Below are 21,657 nucleotides of genomic sequence, written 5' to 3'. Positions count from 1 at the left end.
GCTGGTGGGGCAGATGGGACCTCGTGACCTGGCCGCCTTCCACTGCTTGCACCTCCATCAGCCAGCTCCTCAGGGCCCCGTGCCCACTGCTCACCGCTCCCCTGCAGCCAGAGGCCTCCTCCTCTCCTGGGTGAGCTGTGCTGGTGCGTCCATCCCACTCAGAGCCCCAGGACTGCCCAAAGCACTCTGCTCACGCCCCTGCCAGCATCCTCCTTATCGCTCGGCTTTGTGATTATTTCTGACTGTGATGTCTTTAAGGGCAGGGACAGACTGGAATTCATCCAAGTCTCTTCCTTCCATGGCACGTAGCATTTGTGCTTTGGAAAGATCTGGTGACCTGAAAGATCAGCAGGTGTGCCAGGGAGCCAGCCGAGTGTGCCGCGGGGAAGTTCAGGGGCTCAGGGCCCTGGGCAGCCTGCCCGCAGCAGTGACCCTGTCTGCTGTCAAACACCTCAGGACGCAGCCTGAGGAGTGGCACGCCGTGGCTGTGTGGGGAGCCCCTCTGGGAGCAGGTGAGGCGTGGCTGAGCAGAGGGCTGGCTGCCTTGCCAATCCACCACCACCAGGGAGGCAGGCGCCAGCAGCCTGTGCCCAAGAGGGCAGCCTGGCACAGGGCAAGTGCTCAGACTGGACTCAGAGCCTCATTCTGCTCTTTATCACTCTTATTGGCAAAAATGTCAACAGCGGGACATCTGGAGCCCCTGTTTTGGGTGCTCTTCATATAACATCTCCTTTAGTCTTATGAAGGCCCGTGAAGGAGGCTTTATCATTTCCATCCTGAAGATGGCAAAACCAGAGCCTGGGGGGCTACTAACTGCAATTGCTCGGATTTCGTCTCAGGCCTGTCTTGCTCCAGGTTCGTGTGGTTTTTCACTCTTTCTACTACTTCTCAATCCCTTATGTTGGGCCAGTTACATAAACTCTCCATCACCTTCAGCAACCTTCCCTACTGGGGCTTGGAGATTGGCTCCAGGCTCCCCTCTGCCTTCTTTGCAAACGTTCTGGTTAGTGCTGGTCCAGGCAGGCAGGCAGACCTCCGGGCTCCAGGGCATCCCCTCCCACCGTAACCTTAGTCCTTGTCTACTATACTCATTGTCAAGGACAGGCACTGGAAGTCAAGGATGGGAGGATTGCCGTGCTGACCCTAGGACCATGAACCTGTTCAAGCAAAGATATGGGAAGTTTGCCCCACAGCAGGTGTTTGTGTGCATGTGTGTGTGTGTAGATGATTATTTTCTGCATTTCCCCAGACTAATATTTTCTGCTTGTGTTGAGATATTTTATAGTGAGCACTGTGGTAGGCTGAGAGTTCCCCTAATTCAGATGTCTCCATAAGACCTTTTGGACCTTGGGCTTTTTCTAAGTGAAAGCAGCCCACAGCAGGGTGTGCACCCACACTCAGCAAACCCGGGGCACCTCCCTTCAGGTGGCCGTCACCTACAGTGGGCGGGCAGCCCCACAAGAGCCCTGGCCCCTCCTCCCCTGCTGTCTCAGGAGCACTTGCTTTTATGGCCTTTGCCACACGCAGTCCAGGAGACTCCAGGGCATAACCGCCTTCCAGACTTTTAGATGGCTCAGCCCAGACAGAGGCCTCTAGGGGATGCAGGCAGACCTGGCGCTCCGGGATGGCACCAGCTTAACTCATTTCTTTTCCTGAACATTGGATCTCTAATCGCCTCCAGCGATACCTGGGACTGTAATTACTCTGTGCCACTTTTGAGTCATTGATTAATGATTCCAGGAACCACAAACACATTTCTCTGCTACCAGCTCCATCTGATGTGAGGAGGGGTTTATTTAACGCATGTTAACTGCGGGCTTGCGTCAGCCGCTGTGCACTTGGGAATGGTCCCCTGTAACCCCTCCACGGAGCTGCTCTCAGAAGTGAGTCTCTGCTGGAAAAATGCGCTTCCAGACCCAGTCCAGAGTCAGAACTCACATGAGTTGTTTTTGCCGTTGCTGTTCCTTTTAATTACATGAGCAATTAAATATTTATAATTTTTCATATAAACTTGATATAAAATATTAGTAGAAAAGAATCAGCTCAAAGGGAGATAGTTTTGCTCTGGACAGCAGGGTGCAGCTTCAAGCTCTTCTTAGGTGTTTTTAGCTGAGGTCATTTGTAGAAAGTGAAGAAGTGTGTCAACCTTTGCACGTAGTAACTTGCCCCCTAGGGTGAATCACCACGGCCGACTTTCTAAAATACAGAGCTGCATGTGTCATCACTATATAACACCTTCTGAGACTCTGTTCTGCAAACTTTGTGCACAAGGCCACTTGTGAGCTGGCCCTGTACCTCCCTCACCCTTATCCAAGCGTGCAGCACTTACACACCTGCCTTTGTACTCTGATTATACAGAACTACTTATAATCTCAAAGCATGTCCAACTGGCTCAAGATTTTGTGACTTGAGATGTTTGTCCACAGTTTTTATCTTCTTAGCTCCTAACCCCAGCCTTGGGGGACACCGCCTTGGGGCCCACTTTTCTGATGTCACCCCTGCGCCCTCTCCCGCCCCTGTCTGGGCCGGGCACTCTCCTCTGTGCCCCCAGAGTGCCTGTCCTTCCCCCCAGCCCCATGCTGTGCCAGGACAGTTGGCATTCTTCTGTCTCTCCTGTTAGACCACTTGCACCACGAAGATGTGCTTTATCTCCCCTTTTGCCTGCACGGGGCACACGCTAAACATTCGCACTTGCCTTTCAGTGACAGCAAAGGAATGAGTTATAGCGATTCGCTCACAGGAGACAGGACCTCATCTTTCAGAGCCTTGCTGGTGTCCAGGGGTCAGTTTCTCAGTGTATGGTCTTCGGATCATCTGCTTCAGGATCATCTGGGCTTCCTGTTAAAATGCAGATCCCAGGGACCACTCCGCACTTGCTGAATCCGAGCATGTGGCAGTGTAACCTGGGACTGTGGACTTTAACAAGCCGCCTGGGCAATTCTCATACATACTAACTTTTTGAATAAATGTCTGGATCCACAAATCCAAGTTTTACAATATTCTGAGCATCCCTGGCTGGAAATGTGCTCCAACTTCCATCAGTCACCAAAGTGCGGATCCTTAGTCAACGCAGCTTGTGCTATGCGCTGTGCTTTGAGCAGTCCCGGGACTTGGAATCCTTTTCACATTACAAAGGATGGCAGTTTCCATCCTTTCCATCTGGTCTCCCTGAGCTGGCAGAGAAAGGCTGGAGGTCTGGCTGTCTGCAGGCTCGCCTGTGGAAGTGGCACACGCAGGCAGGCAGGGGGCATCCCTGCTCCTTGTCTCCAGCTGAAAAGATGGGCTGCCGACAAGTCATCCACGCAGTGTAGTTCTTCGCAGATTTGCCAAGTTGGTGTGTGAAAAACAGTATCTCCTTATTGTTTTAATATCCACTTACTTGATTACTCATGTGACTGAATACTGCAGCTAGAAGTGATCAATGTAGAAAAAAGACGCTTGAGTTCACAGGTAGCCAACATCAGTAGAAACAGGCTCTCTCTTCTTTCATACTTTCTCTCAGCGATCTGTGCTTTTTTGAAATATAAGAATACTCACCCCATGCACCAGAATAACAGAACGAATTGCTAGCAAGGTCTGCATGAGCAGATGTACGGAATGAAAGTGTGATACACTTGAGCAGGACTAACGCTTACTTTGAAGTAGATGTTGCATATAAGTATAAGAAAATGTACACATTAGCTGTATGACTGGGTACCTCATATGACAGCTCTGAATCTCCCTTTCTCCACCTGTAAAATTAGAGAGCATTTCATTAAATTGCAGATGGATAACGCTGGAGAAAATCTTTGGGAACCTCTAGTTGACCTCCCCATTTTGCAGATGTGCACACTGAGGCCTGCCTCTAGGAGATGACGCTGGCATGGACTTCCACGGAATGTCCCGGCAAAATATGGCCCTTCTAACTTCAGCTCTGGCGTTTTGGAATTTCCAGAAAATCTGTTCCTTGACATATACAGGACCAGGTGTGGCCACCCATCCGTGGTGATAATATATCATGTAGCCAATTTGAAAAACATTCCACTTATGAAGAAGAAGTTCCATCCTTTTTAAAGTGATCGATAGACTCACATGGCGGGGGGGCATTTCTTAATCATGAGATAACTTGGTGATGGAGCCCTCCCAGGGCTAATTTAAATGGAAGAGCAGGTAATCGTTCACTTGGGTTCATTTTCCACTTTTTAAAATGCCATTCTTTTCTAGCAGAATCAATGTTTAAGCTATTAACCCAGCTCTCACCAGACATTTTTCTTGTGGTTTGGTTTATTCTGGTTGTTATTTAATTCTCCCCAAAGGAAAACACCAGGAGACCTTGGGAATATGCTGCAGCCCCTGCTGCTGGCACCACAGAGTTCGGGCAAGGGTAGGGCATGGCGGGGAGGGGAGAAGTTTAGGAGGTGCCCAGGCCCAGGCTGGTGCCCTGGCTTCACTTCTGACCTTGTTAACTTGAGGATGGAGTATCCTTCATACGAGAGCATAAGAGAAAGCATATAGAGAGCTTGGCACAGGCGGCGTAAACACGCCCCAGCAATGCTGGTGGGAGTGCAAACTAGTTATCGCCTTGCAGGAGGGCAGCGTGGCAATAGATCAGAATTTAAAATGCGCACACGCTTGACGTGCAATTCTAGGAATCTAACCTACAGATTGAACTCACGTGTTTAGAGTGACGTATGCACAAGGATGGTCACTGCAGCATTGCTTGTACTGTCTCAAAACATTTGAAAACAAATGTTTTCATTTGGGGATGGGTCAAGTAAGTTGCAGTACATCCATGCAAGGGTCCGGTGTGCACCATTTAATAAAAATGAGACAATTGTATAAGAAGTGATTTGGGAGGGTCTTCTAGATGGGAGACCTATTGAGGGAAAAAAACTAGTTGAGGACCAGTCCTTACATGAATATGCCGTTTGTGTAAAAAAAGAGAAAACGTGTAAAACATGCTTATGTAGTCATAGACTCTCTTTGGGATGGTTGAACAAGGTTTGTTTGTGCAGGTTTCTGTTGGCCTGACTCCCTGTCTCTGGTGATAATATGCCTTCCCTCCTGGCAGAGGGGGTTTTGTCACATGGGGTTCATCTCCCGCTTTGGAGAAGAAAAGAGTAGGTGGGAGTGCCCGTCCTGTGCCTGCTGTGTTTCAAGGGTCTTTAACTCAAAATAATACTTATGCCAAAATAGCAGATTTGGGGGTGGCATATCCAGTGCCCTTCCACATTCTAAGGCAGTACTGGTGGTGGCCTCTGGGCACGGCTTCTAGGGAAGCTGGGGACACCACTCAGTTGCCTAAGCCCCAAAGTAGACATGTGTCCTCCGTCTTTCCTTTCAGTTTGTCTAGTAGCAGCTCCTGTCGATGCTACCTGCTCTTGTTTAGATTCACCCACTTCTCCTCTTCCTCCCGCTTCCCTCCACCACCCCCATCCCATCCGCCAACCTCCCTCCCCAGGACACTGACTCAGCCACGTGACCGATCACCCTCCTGCCACTCTTAAGGCCCAGGAGCCAGTGTCACCTTTTAGAAGTGACCCCTCCTGCAGCTTTCTATTGCAACCAGAATAAAACCCAATGCCCTTACCAAAGCATCTAAGGCCCCCATGATCTGGGCACTCTGGCTTTCCAGTGCCACCTCAGCCACACTGACCTCTTCTTGCTCCCTGAATCTGCCCTTCCTGCCTCGAGGCTCTGAGCTGGATGTTCCCTTTCCCCAAAATGTTCTTCTCCCAGCTTTTCCATGACTGCCCCATTCCACCCTTCAGCCTCAGGATTTGTCTAAAATAGCATCCTTTCTCTCTGCCTTATTATCACTGGCCTGTTCTTTTCCTCTCAGCACTTATCGCAGTTTGTAACAGTCTATCGGTTGACGTGTATTTCTACTCTCCATCCTCCCCCAGGAGGGGAGGATTCTTGTTCATCTTGTCTGTCCTTCGATCCCCAAAGCCTGGCTCAGGGCCTGGCATGTACTAGGTGCTGAATCCATGACTGTTGAACAGATGAACATCTGGATGAATGAATGAGGCTGGCAATGAGTCCATCTTAAGCTGTGACTGCAGGTGCTTTGGGGACCAATTCCTCTGATAAAGTTCAGGCAGGAGAGGCCGAGAGAGCCAGCTGCCTGCCGCAGGCTTAGGCTACAGGAACCACGACGCTCAGTGACTCCACACAGGAAAAATAGTTCAGTGACACCTTGTTCTGTATTGTAGTGGTTCATGCTTGTCTTGGAACGTAACCTCAGTGAATCTTCACTTCCTGGCCTTGGCCCTCACTTTGACTAATCCCGTCTGATTCAGGGGCATGAGAACTGGTACCCAGGGCTTCTTTCGAGATTTCACCACTGCGGCCCCATCATTGCTCCCAAAGATGAGCAAGGAGCTTAGCTTCAATCCCAGGCTCTGCCAGTTACTCTGGTGAGATTCTTATCTCTGGAACTTTTTTAAAAAATCTCTAAATTAGAGTTCTAAAACCAGCCAGGCCCAAGTGTAAGGATTATCTGCTTAATGTGCATAAAATGTTTACCGCGGTCATATAGTAGGTAGTCCAGAATATACCAGCTCCTCTTTAGTATAACTGGAGTTTGCACGGAATTACCCTGAGAAAGTGTTGGTCCTGGCCTCACTCGGATCCATCTGGGCTCCCATCATCTAGAATTCCTGCCTTCCCTGCCTCGTTCCTTCAGGGATTAATTCCGTGAATGGACGTACCTAGTCTTTCCATCATGCAGGACTCTGGGTCATACCAGACATTATAGCAGGTCAGACTCCCTAGAAAGCCAGCTGTGAGCCAGAGATGTGCAGGCAGGACGTTTACTGGGAGCTTGGGTCCCAGGATCGAGTGGAGGGAGGAGGGGAACTCCACTGCCGGCTCAGTGAGGGCCCCGCTGATCCCACGGGAGCTCAGAGTTGACCTGAATTGAGGCAAAGGGTCTGGCCCTTCCTTCTCTGCACTGACCGGTTGTTGGGAACTGATGGGGACGTGACCTTTGGCCAGGTGCTCTCTGTAGCTGAGGCGATTCTGGAAAGCTGCCAACATCTTCAGCGGCTGAGAGAACACACTTGAGTCAGAAAGGAGGGGTCGGGAGCATCTCATGCCTCCTCTGCACACACCTTGGACCGGCCTTGGCCTTGGAGACAGCAGTACCAGTCTTGCCCTTGTGGTTCCAGGCAGACCCAGGTCCAGTCCCGGCTCAGCCACTTTCCAGCTGGTCCCTGGACAAGCTCCCTCGCCTCTGTAACTGAAGGATGCCTCATACCTTGAACTCTTTCCTCACTGTTTACTGAGGAATGTTTTGTACGGTTGTGGGGGAGCTTAAAGTGAGAGAAAAAATGTCAACGTGATAAAAAGAGCAATAAACACTCATCCGTGTGCCTCGGTGGGGATGCGGGTGGCTGTGGGTAGATGAAATAACTAAACAGCGTTTTGGGGGTAGAAGGGCCACTTACACTGTGATGAGCGGTGCCCTGGGGCAGCGGCCCTGTCATTCTCACGGGTGCCACTCTCACCTCCGAGTGCCCGATGGGTGGCCAGCCACTGCCCTCCTGTCCTCCATAAGGAGATGAGCACGCTTCACTTGCACATGGCCTGACTCTGGTGCTGTCTCCCTCCAGGTGACACAGAAGTACTCTCTGGTGATCGTGCAGGGCCATCTGGTCTGCGAAGGGCTCCTGCTCTTTGGCCGACAACACTTCTACGTCTGCGAGAACTTCACGCTCTCCCCTGTGGGTGACGTCTACTGCACCCGCCACTGCTTATCCAAGTGAGTGCCCTCCCCTACCAGCAGATTCATCCCTGAGCCCCCCCAAGCTGTCTTCTCCGCCACCTGCACTTCTACATCTCCCACCTTGTCCTTACTGTAGACTTAGGTGCGGGCCACAAACTGAGCTATGAGATAAAACAAACGAACCTTAAGGCACAGGCAGCCACGACTGTGGTTCCCCAAAGCTGAAATCTGGAGCAGTTAACAACTTGGCCATTCTCCAAGCCTCTCCTGGTGTGGGATGCCCCACAGGATGGGGGGATTGCTCCTTAGGTGATTTGGGTAATAGAATCCAATCCCATCAGGTTACTCACTCAACACCTTCCTCCTTGTTCACGGTTTTATAAGACATCAGGCATTGTCCCTTCATGCCCACAAGGGCCTTGGGTGCAATCGGCAGTGTAAACAGGTTCTTTCGGAAAGAGTTGGGAGAACGCTGTCAAGGGACAACTTACATGTGTGTGGGAGGACTCTTTGAGGCTCCCACTCAGAGAACTGGCATGGGGCTGGTGGGGTGAGGGACAGCTACTTGAGGAAGTAGGCTGAGATCTAAGTCTTGAAGGATGGGTGAGATTTGGGTAGAAATTTAAAGAGTCATTTTTACACCAACTAATATCAGAGGTCTTTGGCAGCAAACTCCCAAGGTTCTTCTTTAGGATTAAATGTATTTGATCTCTTTGGGTTCAGTCAGCTCTCATGGATGGATTCCCTTGTGTTTATAAAAGCACAGTCATTCAAAATCAAATTGATTGTGTTTGTACTTCTGCTAAAAGTTCTGTTGTCAAGTTGTATGTTTTCATCACTTACAAAGAAATTCGGATGAAAATTTCTTTATCCAGATGTAGGCCTTGATTTTTCTGGTTAGCCAAGTCTCAAGTGAAGACAAGATGACCTCTTAGCCCAGTGGCTCTCAAACTAATTTACATCGAATCACCCGGAGGGCTTGTTAAAACAGACTTCTGGACCCACCATTATCCCAGTTCCTAATTTAGGAGGTCTGGGTTAGGGTTTGAGATTTCAGCCAGTTCTCAGCTAGTACTGATGCTACTGGTCCGGGACCACACTTTGAGAACCACTGACAGAATAGCCAGTCTTACCTGCCAATAACTAAGAATTTAAGCCCCAGGTGTCATGTCATTTCCAGCCTATGTCAGGAAGCAAGAGTTGAAGGAGTCTGGAAGGATAGATGTCAGCCCACCCTCCTCTGATTTAGGTTTGCTTTAAAATGCTTGGCATTTTTTCTCTCTGCTAATTTCCATCTTTTATTCATATCAAACGTTCACCGATTGCAGTGAGTCTTCTGTACTTTTCCAAGACAGAAGCATAATTAATACTTGGCACACTCCTCCCATCTTACTGCTCATGTTTTATTGATACTGATCAATATGGACAATGGATCTGCAGACTTGCCTTTCTGAGAGCGGATGAAAGCTTTCTTCTCTACCTATATGCATGGCATGCCCATGTAATGACTGCATAATCCATTGCTTCACTCTCCACCTCTGGTTTAAATTGAGTTAGTGTTTAGATAAGATCTTATTGATTAGGTAAATTGTGTTTATGAGGTGCATGTAATCACGATCGAATTGACTATCTGCACTTTTAATAGAAGCCCGGGCTTCAGGTTGGATGCACTCGCTTGCTTTGCAATGACAAGGGAGACTTCCCATGTCTGGAAATGTGCTCTTCTAGAATGCAAGTCGAGTGTCGTGAGAACAAATTACTGCCTTGGAATGTCATGTGGGAATTGCGTAGGAAATTTTAGTCACCATACCTCAAAGAAGAGTTTGTTAACTAGACCGTGCTTCCTCTCGGTGATCTTGTATACTGCCTGAGAAACTGCTGGCGCTCTTGGAGATGTGACTCTCAGAGATGGACTATTAGATCACGTCAGATCAATGGGGATTAAGTCTTATTTTGACCATGGAGACTAAGGAAGGTACATAAATAAGCCAGTTAAAAATAAAGCTAAGTCAACTCTGAAATGTTTCTCTTAAAGACTGCCATAAATTTGAGTGTAGTTGAGCATTAGACCTTGAAAGAGGCTCTCTGATGGACCATAAAAATATCCCAAATAAAACTCAAGAACACTGCAAGTCCTCCAGCAGTGATTGGACTTGTGTACTTTGGAACTTCCCTCAGAAAGTAAGAACCTTTCTAGAAGGTTACATTTTGCTCCCGGTGGGACCCCTTCTTGGCTGAATAGGGTGACCGTATTAGTTTGCCAGAGCTGCTGTAACAAAGTGTCAAAACGTGGGTGGCTTTGAGAAAACAGAAATTCACTGTCTCACCGTTCTGGAGGCTAGAAGTCTGAAATCAAGGTGTCAGGAGGCCATGTTCCTGCTGCAGCTTTGGGGGAGGAGCCTCCCTGCCTCTTCGAGCTGCTTGTGCTTCCTGGCAATCCTCAGTGGTCCATGGCTTGTAGATGCATCACTCCGGTCATATGGCATCTCCTCCCTGTGTGTCTTCATGTGCTCTTCCCTCTGTGGGTTTTTCCCCTTTACATGAGGAGACTGGTCATACTGGATTAGGGCCTGTCTTAATCACCTCACCTTGTTACCTCCATGATTTACTTCAAATAAAGTAACATCCTGAGGTTCTGGGGATTAGGACTTCAACATATGTCTTTTGGGGGACACAATTCCACTCATGACAGCCAAACTCACAAGGTATATAGCTTTTGATTCATTTGGTGGGAATCCAAACCATCCAACTGGCTCTTCGTGTTGGGGTGCTTTTAATTAGGTATCTCCTTCACATCAGCCAGCAGTTTTAAGGCCTCCCTTCTCTGTTTAATTTAATTCAACAAATGCTTATTGAAAATCTGTCTTGTACCAGCACTGTGGTAGACTCCACAGATACAGAGATCAGTCAGATGTGGGCTGAGTCTGGTAAAGAGTTTGTGACCTAGTGCATGATTTGGGTATAAATTCTAGGTGTCAGTTCTGACAGTCATTGGATATATTCAAATGTGGGGAAAATCAAAGTATATTTTAATCTGAAATCCACTTCTGTTACCAAAGACTAGGTCAATCAATATCATAATTATCTGTTAGCTTACTGTGATCTCCCTAGTTAAGAATATTAAAAGATATGTTATGACCACATTGGTCAATTTGCATATTTTGTGACAGCTGTCATGCAAGAGCTGTGAACAGCATCCTTTGACTGATGGCCACAGCCCCACCTAAAGAAGAACATGGGTTGGCTGTTTCTTTCTACTCATTGACCTTGGGGGCCTGAACTCTGATGTAGTGCACAGAAAATGTAGAATATAGTGCTGGCAAAGACACCCAGTTGTAGCTGTGTGACTAATGCTGCATAAGACGGAACTCCGATCGGGACCCTCCATCAGGGGTCAGTTCCATTTTCACAATTTAATTTTCATAAGAAATTGGGTCTGTCTGAGCATTCCTGCTCTATGTGGTTATTCAGTCCCTACAGGCAAGAGAAGAATTAATGTCTTTCCTCCTAAAAGCTCCTTCCTAAAAGCATTTTCCAGGGGGTTCTTCCTCAGGTCACCACTGTTTCAGAGTCCTGGTTGAGAATCAGCACAGAGGACACTGAAAAGCGGGGAGCTCCAGAGAGGAGCTGTGTCAGTGCCCGCCAGCCTGTCCACCTCGGGAGAGCAGGTGCTGCGTGTGAGCTTGGCTGTTAGACTCAAGAGGACCCAGCTTGGAATTCAGTTCCACGTGACCTTGGAATAGTCTCTTCTCTTCTTTGGGATGCAGTTTCCTGATATCTGAGAGGGGAATGTTAATCACACATACTCAGTAAGGGGTCGGTGTGAGGATCCAATTAAACAACAGGGAAGTGCTGGGCGGGCTGTAGAGCAGGACAGTGATCAGTCTAGAGCAGATTTGGAGGGTGACAGCTATGGACGTGGTCTGTGCCCCCACGAACTCACTCACAGTCAGCTGGGGAGAGAAACCAACCAGATGCGGCTAAGGTATGGAGGATGTTTGCTGCGCTCCCCCAAGCGTGGGGGCTGCAGGACCACAGAGGAGTCATCATCGTCATTGCCACCAGTGCCTTCACCTGGGATGCTGTTTGGCCTCAGTCAAGAGTAGGAACCAGAGTTACTTCTCTGGCCTCACTTAGCCCCAGGGGGAAGCATTAATAATGGACAGAGGGCCTCAGCCATCAGTAGGTTTGATCAGTCCTCCAGCAATGTGGCCCAGAGCAGGGCCCCTGAAAGAATTGTTGGAAGAAGGGACGGTAGGACCTGCAAAGGATTTGAGTCCACTCGGGGGTGCTGAGTAGCAGGCCCAGATGGTGTCCCACACCAGTAAGCTTGCAGTCTACCTGGTAGGGACCATTCTGCATAGCATGCAATGCTGAGCCCTTAGCACCGCAGACGCTGGGCCACCACCACTGACCGCTGAGCGGAGAAGTCTCGCTGGCCTACGTGAGGGCCTGATCTCTCTCCATTTCCCCCAGAAGCATGGTCTGCCCTGTAAGCTGGGCGGCGAGGGCCGCACTGGAGCTGGGGTCCGAGGAGGTGGAACACATTCTTGCGACCTTGTGCTGGAGTGAGGGCTCTTCGGCTCTGTGATGGATACGCAGATTTCTCGAGGGCTGAGGTGCTTGGGAAACCCTTGTTTTCTCAAGTCCGAAAAGGGTGTTTTATCTGAGCTTGTGTGGTCATTTACACAATGTAAAATTGCTGCTCAACTTGGATATTCAGAAAAGTAACCGTCCATAACTGAAATCAAATTTATTTCTCAAGTCCCCATTTGTTTTGCGGGTGAAAAGTTCATCTGGTTGGTTATCGAAAGGCATTTCAGTTACTTCTGGTGCAAAAATTGTTCTCTTTGCAATACTTAGTCAAATTCGTGAATCTCCCTCCCCCCACCTTTCTTCCCAAGGTGAGTCAGTATGACCTCTGGAGATGGCAGCTGGCCTGGCCCCGCAACCATCCTCCGCTCTCAGCTACAACATCACTAGTCCCTGGCTTCAGGCACAGTGCCCTGGGGTCCACCAGTAAGGCTGTGGTCCTTGTCTTTCAGCCCGTCAGCACTCTCAGCCCTGTCGCCCACCTCTTTGGGGGCTCAGAGTTTTCTGTCACTTTCTCCCATTTTACACTGGGTGCCACCCCAACACCTGGTCCACCCCAGGCTCCACGCTGCCCGAGGCTGTGCTGAACACAGGCTTGTCATCTTCTTGCCCTGCGTCTCAGGAGCTTGAAACTTCTGCAGACCTCATTGCATATCTCCTCATTCTTCCCTCATCCCCTCAACCTATTTCTGACCCCTGTTCCCAGAGCCTTTTCACCCTTACACTCTGCACCCTGCGTCACTGTCTGTCCTGGAGGCAGTCCCCTTGCCTTGCTGTCCCCTCGCCTGGTGTGGCCGGTGCCTCACCTACTCCTCGGGGCAGGCTGACCCAGACAGGGCTAATCGGGTCACAGGGCTCTGGCACTGGTTGGCAGTGGCCTTAGGTCTCCTCCCATGTGTCCTACAGTCTCAGGCGGGGCCATAGGGCAGGCAGGGGACAGGCCCGCCAGATGCCCCCTCACTGTGTGGCTCGCTTCCTTTCCAGCATCAGCGATCCATTCATCTTCAACATGTGCAGCAAAGATAGGTCCTCCGACCACTACTCATGCCAGCGCCACAGCTACAGTGACCTCAGGGAGCTCCGGCAGGCTCGCTTCCTCCTGCAGGTATGCCCCGGGGTGGGGGTGGGGGGAGAGGGAGGGCCATCTCTTCAGGGGACACGTGATCCAGGTGCCATCCAGGCCCCATTAGAATGTGAGGGGCACGCCTCTGTGACCCACATCACAGCTCTTTGGGACACATAGTGACTCCCCTTGGCTTATGTTGGGTTGGTCCCCTGGCTGAGATGAAATTCTGCCCTCTGCTTCACTGTCTCCAGAGACCCTGTCATTTGGCTCCTGATCCCTTCTCTCTTACTATGTCATTTAGGATCCAGCCTCTTTGCTTTATTTTCCCCTTGACACAACCCAGAGCTGCCGTGGAGATGCAGGAATACAGGACAGGGCAGCTCCATGGCTTCGCAGCAGTTGAGTGGTGGTCTGCCCTCTTCTGACCACGTGGACCCCTCCTCAGGCCACCGCCCCTCTCCTCTGCCCTGCCCACCGCTTCACCCACCTTCCAGCTCCTGGTCATTTCCTGGCCACGTGGTTTAGAGATCTCCTGATTGTCCCCTCCAGCCAGGGTCCCAGAGCCTTGTCTGGTGCATTCAAGGGTTCACCCAGGTACTAGACAGAGCTGACTCCTTCCAGAGGCAGAGCTCTGCTGTCAGCGAGTCGCAGCCCACCCTGGAGAGATAGCACCTGATTTAGAAGCATCACCTCAGTGGCAGAGGGAGGAGAAAGAACTCTGGGGCCCCCGCTGGCCCCAAACACTTCCTACCTTCACCAGTCCAGCCTCAGTAATAGAGAAGTTACATCTGTGCCCAGGGGCCTCCCAGGCAGAGGAAGAAATGAGGGACCACCCTTGTAGGAGGGGAGGGCCCAGATCCTTCCCCCTATGTTCTTGGCAGAATATTTGCTCTGCAAAGGCCAACAGAGTGGGCAGGGCTTGGCCCTCAGGAACCAAGAATAATTTCATTTGTAAATTTCTTTGTCCCTTGATCCTCCTGCAGGAGGCCTTATTATTATTTTCTGAAATGAAAACTCAGGGAAGCCCTTCTGGGGGTGCTCATGACCGTCACCCTGCTGACAAGGGTTTAGCTGACTCCCTTCCTCTCCCTCCCCCTCCGCGGCTTTTGCCCACAAAGCAGCGAATGTTCTCATTTGGCCTGCCCTTAGTGCGGGTCTTTGAGCGGAGAGTGAGCTGGGAAGGGGCTGGTGGAGGAGGCCCCACCCTGACAGTGCTGACGTCAGCAGCATGGGCTCAGTCCTACGGGGCGCTGTCACCTTGGCACATTGTGCGTCTCTCTGGGCTTCCGGTTCCCTGCAGTGCACAGGCAACCATGTCCTGTCTTTTCCACCATTACATATATAGCATTTAGTACATTTTGGGCACATAGCAAGTACTCAAAAATTATTTTTTTTTATAATTGTATGTCTGCCTTACAGGTTATATATAGTAGCAAATAGGTGTAGTGGCTTTCTTTCTCTTCAGTAAAAGGGGATTGTTTCCAGATGGCTGGTTAGCCTGACAGTGGTGGAAAACAGCAGGGCATGTGTGTGTGTGTGTATGTGTGTGTGTGGCCAGGTGGGGCAGGGGGCGCTTTGTGAGCAGGACTGTCACCCATCCAGCCCTAAATTCTCCCAGGAGAAAGTCAGAGTCTGGACACTCCAGGTTGCCGGGGCAAGACTCCATAAGAGTCTACATTCATCATCCATTTGCACATTATTTATATTTCTGCTTGTAAAAAAAAAATCCGAGGATCTTAAGTGCACCTGCAGAGGAGGAGGGCCTTACATTATCATTATAAGGACTTTCCCTCTGCTCAGGAATCTAGTGAGCTGGACTTTGAGAACTCATTTCCAGCCAGGTAGGAGCAGGACCTGACTGGTGTTGGATGCAGCACCTCATCTCTGGAGTCTGACCTTCACCCACCCCACCTGTGCCTCCAGGCCCAGGCCTCACCTCCACCCCCCAGGTCCCTCCCTCCAGCCCTGGGAATCCTCTTGCTGACTGCCTCTCATCCCTGAGCCTCCTCCTGTATGTGGGCTCACTCTAGCACTATTCCAAGTCTACTGTTTACTTGCTGTGGCTTAGAAGGGTGAGGGAGAGAGAAAGAAGGGAGGGGAAAGAGAAAGGAAATCAGGTAGAGTTTGCTTAGGCATTAACAAAATACCCTTGAAACAACTGTGCTGTGTCAGTGTGGCCACATCAAAATGGCTCAGTGAAGTGGGCTTGGCAAAGCACACGTGCCTTTAAGACTGTAGGTCAATGTAGGATGCTGCTCAGATCGGGAGCTTACACGTAACCAGCCAGCCCCTAGTGTTCCTGGTAAGATAACTCTTCGGTTTAGGAAATCAAACCCTTGACCAAGCAGTGAATTCATTGTTTGAGGATGGGAGGGATTCTTGATGGATGTCCATTGGTCAGGGCGGGTAAGTCTTGATCTTCTGTAAATCAGGCATTTACGGAAAATCAGTCTTTCAGTTTTTAAGTTTTATTTTCCAAGGGTACATGCGTGAGATTCGCCATTTCATATCCTCCAGTTCCATTTTTAGATTGAAATCCTTTCACATCTGACAGAGTCCCAAATGACCCACAGCCAGTGGCTCTGTTTCCACGGGTGTCTCCATTCCATGAAACTTTAGGAAAAGTAAAAGGGGTTTCTCTTTATAGGACATCGCCCTGGAGATCTTTTTTCAAAACGGATATTCCAAGTTTCTTGTCTTCCACAACAGTGATCGGAGTAAGGTCTTTAAAAGGTAAGGATCTGAAAAGTCCTCCGCTAAGCAAACTGATCATGAACCAATAGCAGGGGAACAGCTCTGTTCACAGGAGAATTGTTCTCAACCTACAGTGAACAGGGCTTAGGTTAGACACAAGGAAGGACTTACCCACAGAACTGTTGAGTTACAGAGCACAGTATGGAGAAAGCTATAAAAGCTCCTTCCCTAAATCCTCGGAACCAGGCTCTATTTCATGGACTGAAGTAGTTTAAGACAACAATAACTGAAGGGAGAAAAAATTGTGCAGATGCAACATATTTAATGAGGCTTCCAGAATTTTCTGGCTTTATCTTTCAATTCTCCAAGTAATTTTTTTTGGCTGAATCTTTCTTTTTGATCCCAGTTGCCAATTTTAGTTGTTTTGACTTCATATTTCATTGGAAAGAGCTCCATACAACTGATTGCCCACTTCCGCAAGGAACATCTTTTTTTCTTAAAGAGAGAAGTATGCTGCTTTAATTTAACTTGTCTTTCTCCAAATAGATTAATCAATCTAAGGGATGTAAGCTATAGTTTAAATTTTTAGTTTATTTTTATTGGTATTAAAGTTATAGATACGTAGATTTGCAGAGAATCTAGAAGGGACCGAAGGAGAGGTAGGTTCCTGGCCATAAACAGACCACACAGAAGTTGGATTAATGGAGGGGATGGTCACATTCAGCTCCATTTTGGGCTGGAAGTTCTGAGGTGAGGCCTGACATCCCTGGCCAAATGTCCCAGGTCATTTTGTGCTCCGAGGTTCTAGTCTTGTCTTCCTGTCAGCCCTGACCAGTCACTGGCACCAGGACCAACTGCTGGGTTGGAAGGGGAGGGCCAGGGTGGAGAGAGACAGCTCTCACAGAGAGGCTGTTTGCGCCCGCCCTGGGCGCATCTCCGTGGACTGTGATTCTCCATTTGAGGTTCTTTCAAGAACGGTGGTCATATCGCCTCCTGAAAGGTCTTCAAGTTCCGTTTCAGACCCAACTGAAGGAGACATGCAGCGTTGAAACTTACATTCATTTTCTCTTGTCATTTCTGTGCAGTAAACAAAGTTTTCCATGATTGATCTAGAAGTCTTATACATCCATAGCTGAGGCAGTGAGCGGTGCCCAACCCCACTCCATGCTGCTCAAGGAGCGTTAAATTAAGATGCCTCTTGTCCCTGGACTACTGCAGGGGTTGCTGAAATCGGCAACAGAAATGCCAAGTGCCTGGCCCAGAAGAGGTCTCTAAAACATGTAATTTTTATTGTAACTATTGTTCTGTTGTTATCATTGCTGGTATTAAAGCTAGAATGTGTAATGGCAGAGGATGCTAAGGGTGCCTACCAGGTACGTCCAGATCTGGGGGCAGATGGGGCCCCCTGGGGTGGCCAAAATGGACTAACCTCTTGCCTGGCTCCTAAGATGTCTCCCTGGTGGCGGAAAAGTCTTGACTCTGCTAATAGGATGGTTTCCCTTTTTGTCCAGCTTCTGCTCCTTCCAACCCAGCTTGAAGGGAAAAAGCTTCACAGAGGACCCGCTCAATCTAAGGTAACGGGTGCAGGGGGGAAGCCAGCCATGCTCTCTGGGCCAGCTGTGTTGGCCTCACTTTGATTGTCTCCATTTGCCTGATCCCACTGCCAAGAAGGCGGGCCAAGAGCACACCAGCCTGCCTTCTGGATTATATTTCCCGCTCCCAGCCCCATAGCACCCTCATCCTACTCCTGAAGTTCCTCCTGCCAATTAAACCTCTACAGCCAACAGACTTGAAGTCCCAAGTGCTCCGGGGCTTGTTCAAACCAAAATGGCAGAGAGTGACCCTTCGCCTGTGGTGGGTGGGGGCAGGTTGCCCAGAGAGCTGTCCACCTTGGGATCAGGCCCTCAGGTGGGGGTGTGAGCCATCCCAGGTCTGTCATTTCTATCTGCGACTCTCTGAAAGCTCGGAAAATAAATAAATACATGATAGTATCAAATCAGATGTTAATTTATGAGTCTATGATAGGGAGCATCTTTCCCAGGAGACAAAAGGCTTACAGCCCCTTCCCAAGGCCCCCCCTTACAAGTACCCAGTTCTCCAGAAGGCCTGTTCAGGATCAGCAGGTGCTTTATTTCAGTTAGGAGTGGGAACAGGGCAAGGACACTGGTTGCTTGTCTTCTCCAGGAGTTTGTGGGGGATTGGGTGGGGAGCGGAGTGGTGTTCAAAATATTTATAATGACTATGGGATGCACGCCATCCGTTCATTTAAAACTATTTACTGATAGCTTGTCATTTACCGATAGCATGTCGTGTGGTGTTTGCTGCTTGACAGGGCAACAAGCAAAATACTTGATCTCCTCTGTTTATTGAGTTTGCACTCTTGTGAGGAAGATAGACAGAGAACAATTTAAAAGAGTGAAATATAAAGCATCTTTGATAATGATAAGTTTAAGTATAAAAAACAAAGCAGACAGAGGTAAGGGTTGAGATCTTAGACTGGATGGTAGGGGAAGCCCTCACCAAAAATGTGAGATCTAAGACTTGAGCAAAGTGGGAAATAAGTTATTCAGATAACTGGGGAAAGTGTATTTCAGGCCAAGGGTAAAGGTCCCCAGGGGGAGCGTGGTGGGCCTGGCTGGGCCACAGTGGTTGGGGTGCGGGGAGTCAGTGGGCGGAGAGTCAGACGTAACCGGCTAGTTCATGTAAGCCTCGGGGCTCGTGGTAACGGTGTCGGCTTTTACTCTGAATAAATGGGAAGCATTGGAGGGATCACGTGGCCTAATTTATATTTTAAAAGACTCACTCTGGCTGCTGTGTCGAGAATAGACCATAGTAGGTCAAAGGCAGAAGCTGGGAGGCCGGTTAGGAGGCTTTTGCAGTAATGCAGGCAGGAGATGATGGTGGCTCAGATGGGGGGGGGTGCGGGGAGGGACAGTAAAGGTGGGGTAAAGTGCTCAGAGTGGACATGGCTGGGCATGATTGAAGGTGCATCTCATGAGATTTGTTAACAAATCAAGCATGGGTAGGGTATGTGTGTGTAAGAGAATGGACTTAAGGAAAAGTCCAAGGATTTAGGCTTGAGCAGTTGGGAGTGAAATGGGGAAGACCATAGGAAGAACTGCTTTGGGGGTATGGTGGATATCAGGGCTTGATTTTGGACATGTTCATTTGGAGATGCCTGTCAGATATCCAGGTGGAGAAGTCATGTAGGTGACTGAATATATGATTTTGAAATTCAAGGGGGCAGTGCTCCAGAGAAATGCGGATCCAAGCTCATGCAGGATGAGCTTTGACAAAATGAGGAAGCTGGAGCCCTGGTCCTAAGCTCTGAGGCCACCCAAGCAGCCAGGGCATGTGCTGATGGGCGGCAACAGACAGCCGTGAGCTTTGGGGTCAACCTGGTTTGGGCTCATATTAGGTGCTCAGTAAACTATAATACCTGTGTTTGGTTTTAGAATCAGCTGCTGTGTTTTGGGGCGTGTTTATGGAGCAGTTGATTAGCACATCTGTCTGTGCTCTTAGCTCTTCTGAGCGTCTCCCAGCCCTTCCCCTACAAGACACAGTGTGCCTTCCCACGTTTCAGGGTGGGGAAGGCAGTGGTGGCTCCCAGACTTAGGACCCCTCATTCATGCTTGGAATGAATGTGGCCAGTTTTCATTTGGATTGCCAAGGACAGTGCCCCATCCATACACCAAGTCTTAACAAATGCCTAGCTGCCCTTGGGACACTCCAGTGAACACAAGCGTCTCATCTCTGAAGGAGGCGCGTGGTCCATTCTCAGGGTCTTCAGCTGGCCCACGACACTTGGCCTGTGCTATGGATTTTCATGTCTTCAGCCTCTAGCTCTTCATGACTGATGTGGCCCCTCTAGAGGCCATCCTGACATATGGGAGACCAGAGCTTTTCGGTACCAGAATTTTGCCTAGAATTTCAGTGACAGTGGCTGCCGCCATAACTGAATTCCAAGGAGGTTCTGTGGGCCTGGAGCCCAAGTGGAAAATACTTGCAAAGCCTAGATGAGCCCGGGATCTGTAATCCTGTGTCTCCCCATGTGCAAGACTAGACCATTCTGAAGGCAGCATGGCAGCATAATCAGACATCATTGGGGTGCAAGGCTTTGCAAGCACACAGTGGCTTCTTATGTAGAGCCAGCCAGCTAGACGCCCCCCGTCTCCACCGGATAAGCATCCGATGACCGGAAAGCTGCACGATATTAGGCACAGGCAGGCTCTGCGGAGATGTGGAAATAGCTGAAGTTACAGGAAAAGGGAAGCTAGTTATCAGTGTACAAGTAAAGAAACACACATTTTTGTACTTGAAGTTATCTGTCCCCTTCCACAAAGGGCTGGAGACAGCTTCAAAACTAAATATAGGCTACAATGATCCTTTAAAAATTACTCCAAAACTCCTTTAAAGGAAGAAAACATAGATGGGATATCAGGTACATGAAGTGATCTGGTTACTCTAATTGTCCCGAAACTAACAAAAATCAAACAACTGTGCTGGGTTACAACGTTTTCCAGTGACATATAACAAGAAACAGAGGGGTTTGTGCACTTTTTTTTTTTCCTGGAACTTACTTTCTCTTAGCGCTGAGTATCAGATTTGTCCTTGTCTAAATAGGGTAGTGGGGAGCAAAGAAGGTAGTTCCCTTTTTATAAAAAAATGAAAAAAGAGTACGACAGAATGTAACTTTCTATGCTGATTCTCTGAAAAAGCAGAGCCCTCACATTTTGATGTATTTCTGTACAGACGTGGCTTTGGGACGTGATCTGGTTTGGTTCCATCTCTTCATAGGGGTCTCAGTTCCTACTGAGCCCAGAGTTCAGAGAAATACAAGGCCTGGGTGCCTGTCTGGCCCTTCTCTGAAATCTCTGTGGCACACGGCACATGTCTTTGAATGGGTGAAGGGCATCTTTCCATGGCTGTGGTCCCTGACAAGGCCTGAAATAAATACCTACTTGCAGTGTCATCCAGACCTAAGTGTCCTTGGCTGGAAGAAACTGTTGGTTGTCAGGTAGTGCCTATACTTAGGGCCTTACTGTATCTGGATGCTTGTAGTTTCTGAAATGTTCTCTCAGTTGTACAGATGACTTAAATGTAATGGTTAGGATGAAATTCATTTTTTGGCACAAAGTTCTGCAGTTGAGGAAGTAGCGTCTTTTATGGATTTCCTTTAATGAATGAGTTTCCTTTATAGATTATCTTTGAAAAATAATGTAAGACAGAGAACTTAGAAAACCAACCATAAGAAGCTATAAACTCCCATGAGAAGATGGTCTTCCACGATAATCAATCACACCCCTCAGGGCACCACTGGTAGCAGTGTGGAGGCTAAATTTCAAGTACTCCATCTCCCCACTTCTGCCCCTTCGGTCCTAGTCTCCGGAGATCATCACTGTTGACGAGCTGGAAGACTGAGGAACTGTAATGTGCGTGATTGCTTTGATACAGAGGTTTTCCTCCATCACTGAGTGGGGAGACATGCTCCTTTGGCTTCTTGGGACAGGAAGTTGTAGGGGCCACACAACTCAAGCCCCGGGGTTACAGCAGAATCACTGGAACCAGAAGTGCACTAAACCCCTGGTGGGATGAC

At 49.0% G+C, this 21,657-nt stretch overlaps 1 protein-coding gene across 6 annotated transcripts in view; it reads left to right on the top strand.

The window, feature by feature from the left end:
* WDFY4 (WDFY family member 4) overlaps positions 1-21,657 on the top strand; it is a 267,352-nt gene that overhangs the window by 188,632 nt on the left and 57,063 nt on the right. For all 6 annotated transcript variants that reach the window (XM_064487947.1, XM_064487946.1, XM_031460981.2 and 3 more), the window contains exons 44-47: positions 7,596-7,744; positions 13,286-13,406; positions 16,015-16,100; positions 17,573-17,635. In XM_064487947.1, coding sequence (XP_064344017.1) covers positions 7,596-7,744; positions 13,286-13,406; positions 16,015-16,100; positions 17,573-17,635 — 419 coding nt within the window. The remainder of the gene's footprint in view (positions 1-7,595; positions 7,745-13,285; positions 13,407-16,014; positions 16,101-17,572; positions 17,636-21,657) is intronic.

The sequence above is a fragment of the Camelus dromedarius genome, chromosome 8 (genome assembly GCF_036321535.1).
Source record: "Camelus dromedarius isolate mCamDro1 chromosome 8, mCamDro1.pat, whole genome shotgun sequence".
Classification (NCBI taxonomy): Eukaryota; Metazoa; Chordata; class Mammalia; order Artiodactyla; family Camelidae; genus Camelus; species Camelus dromedarius.
Note: the sequence above shows the minus strand (reverse complement) of the source record. Positions and strands in the feature narration are given on the sequence as shown.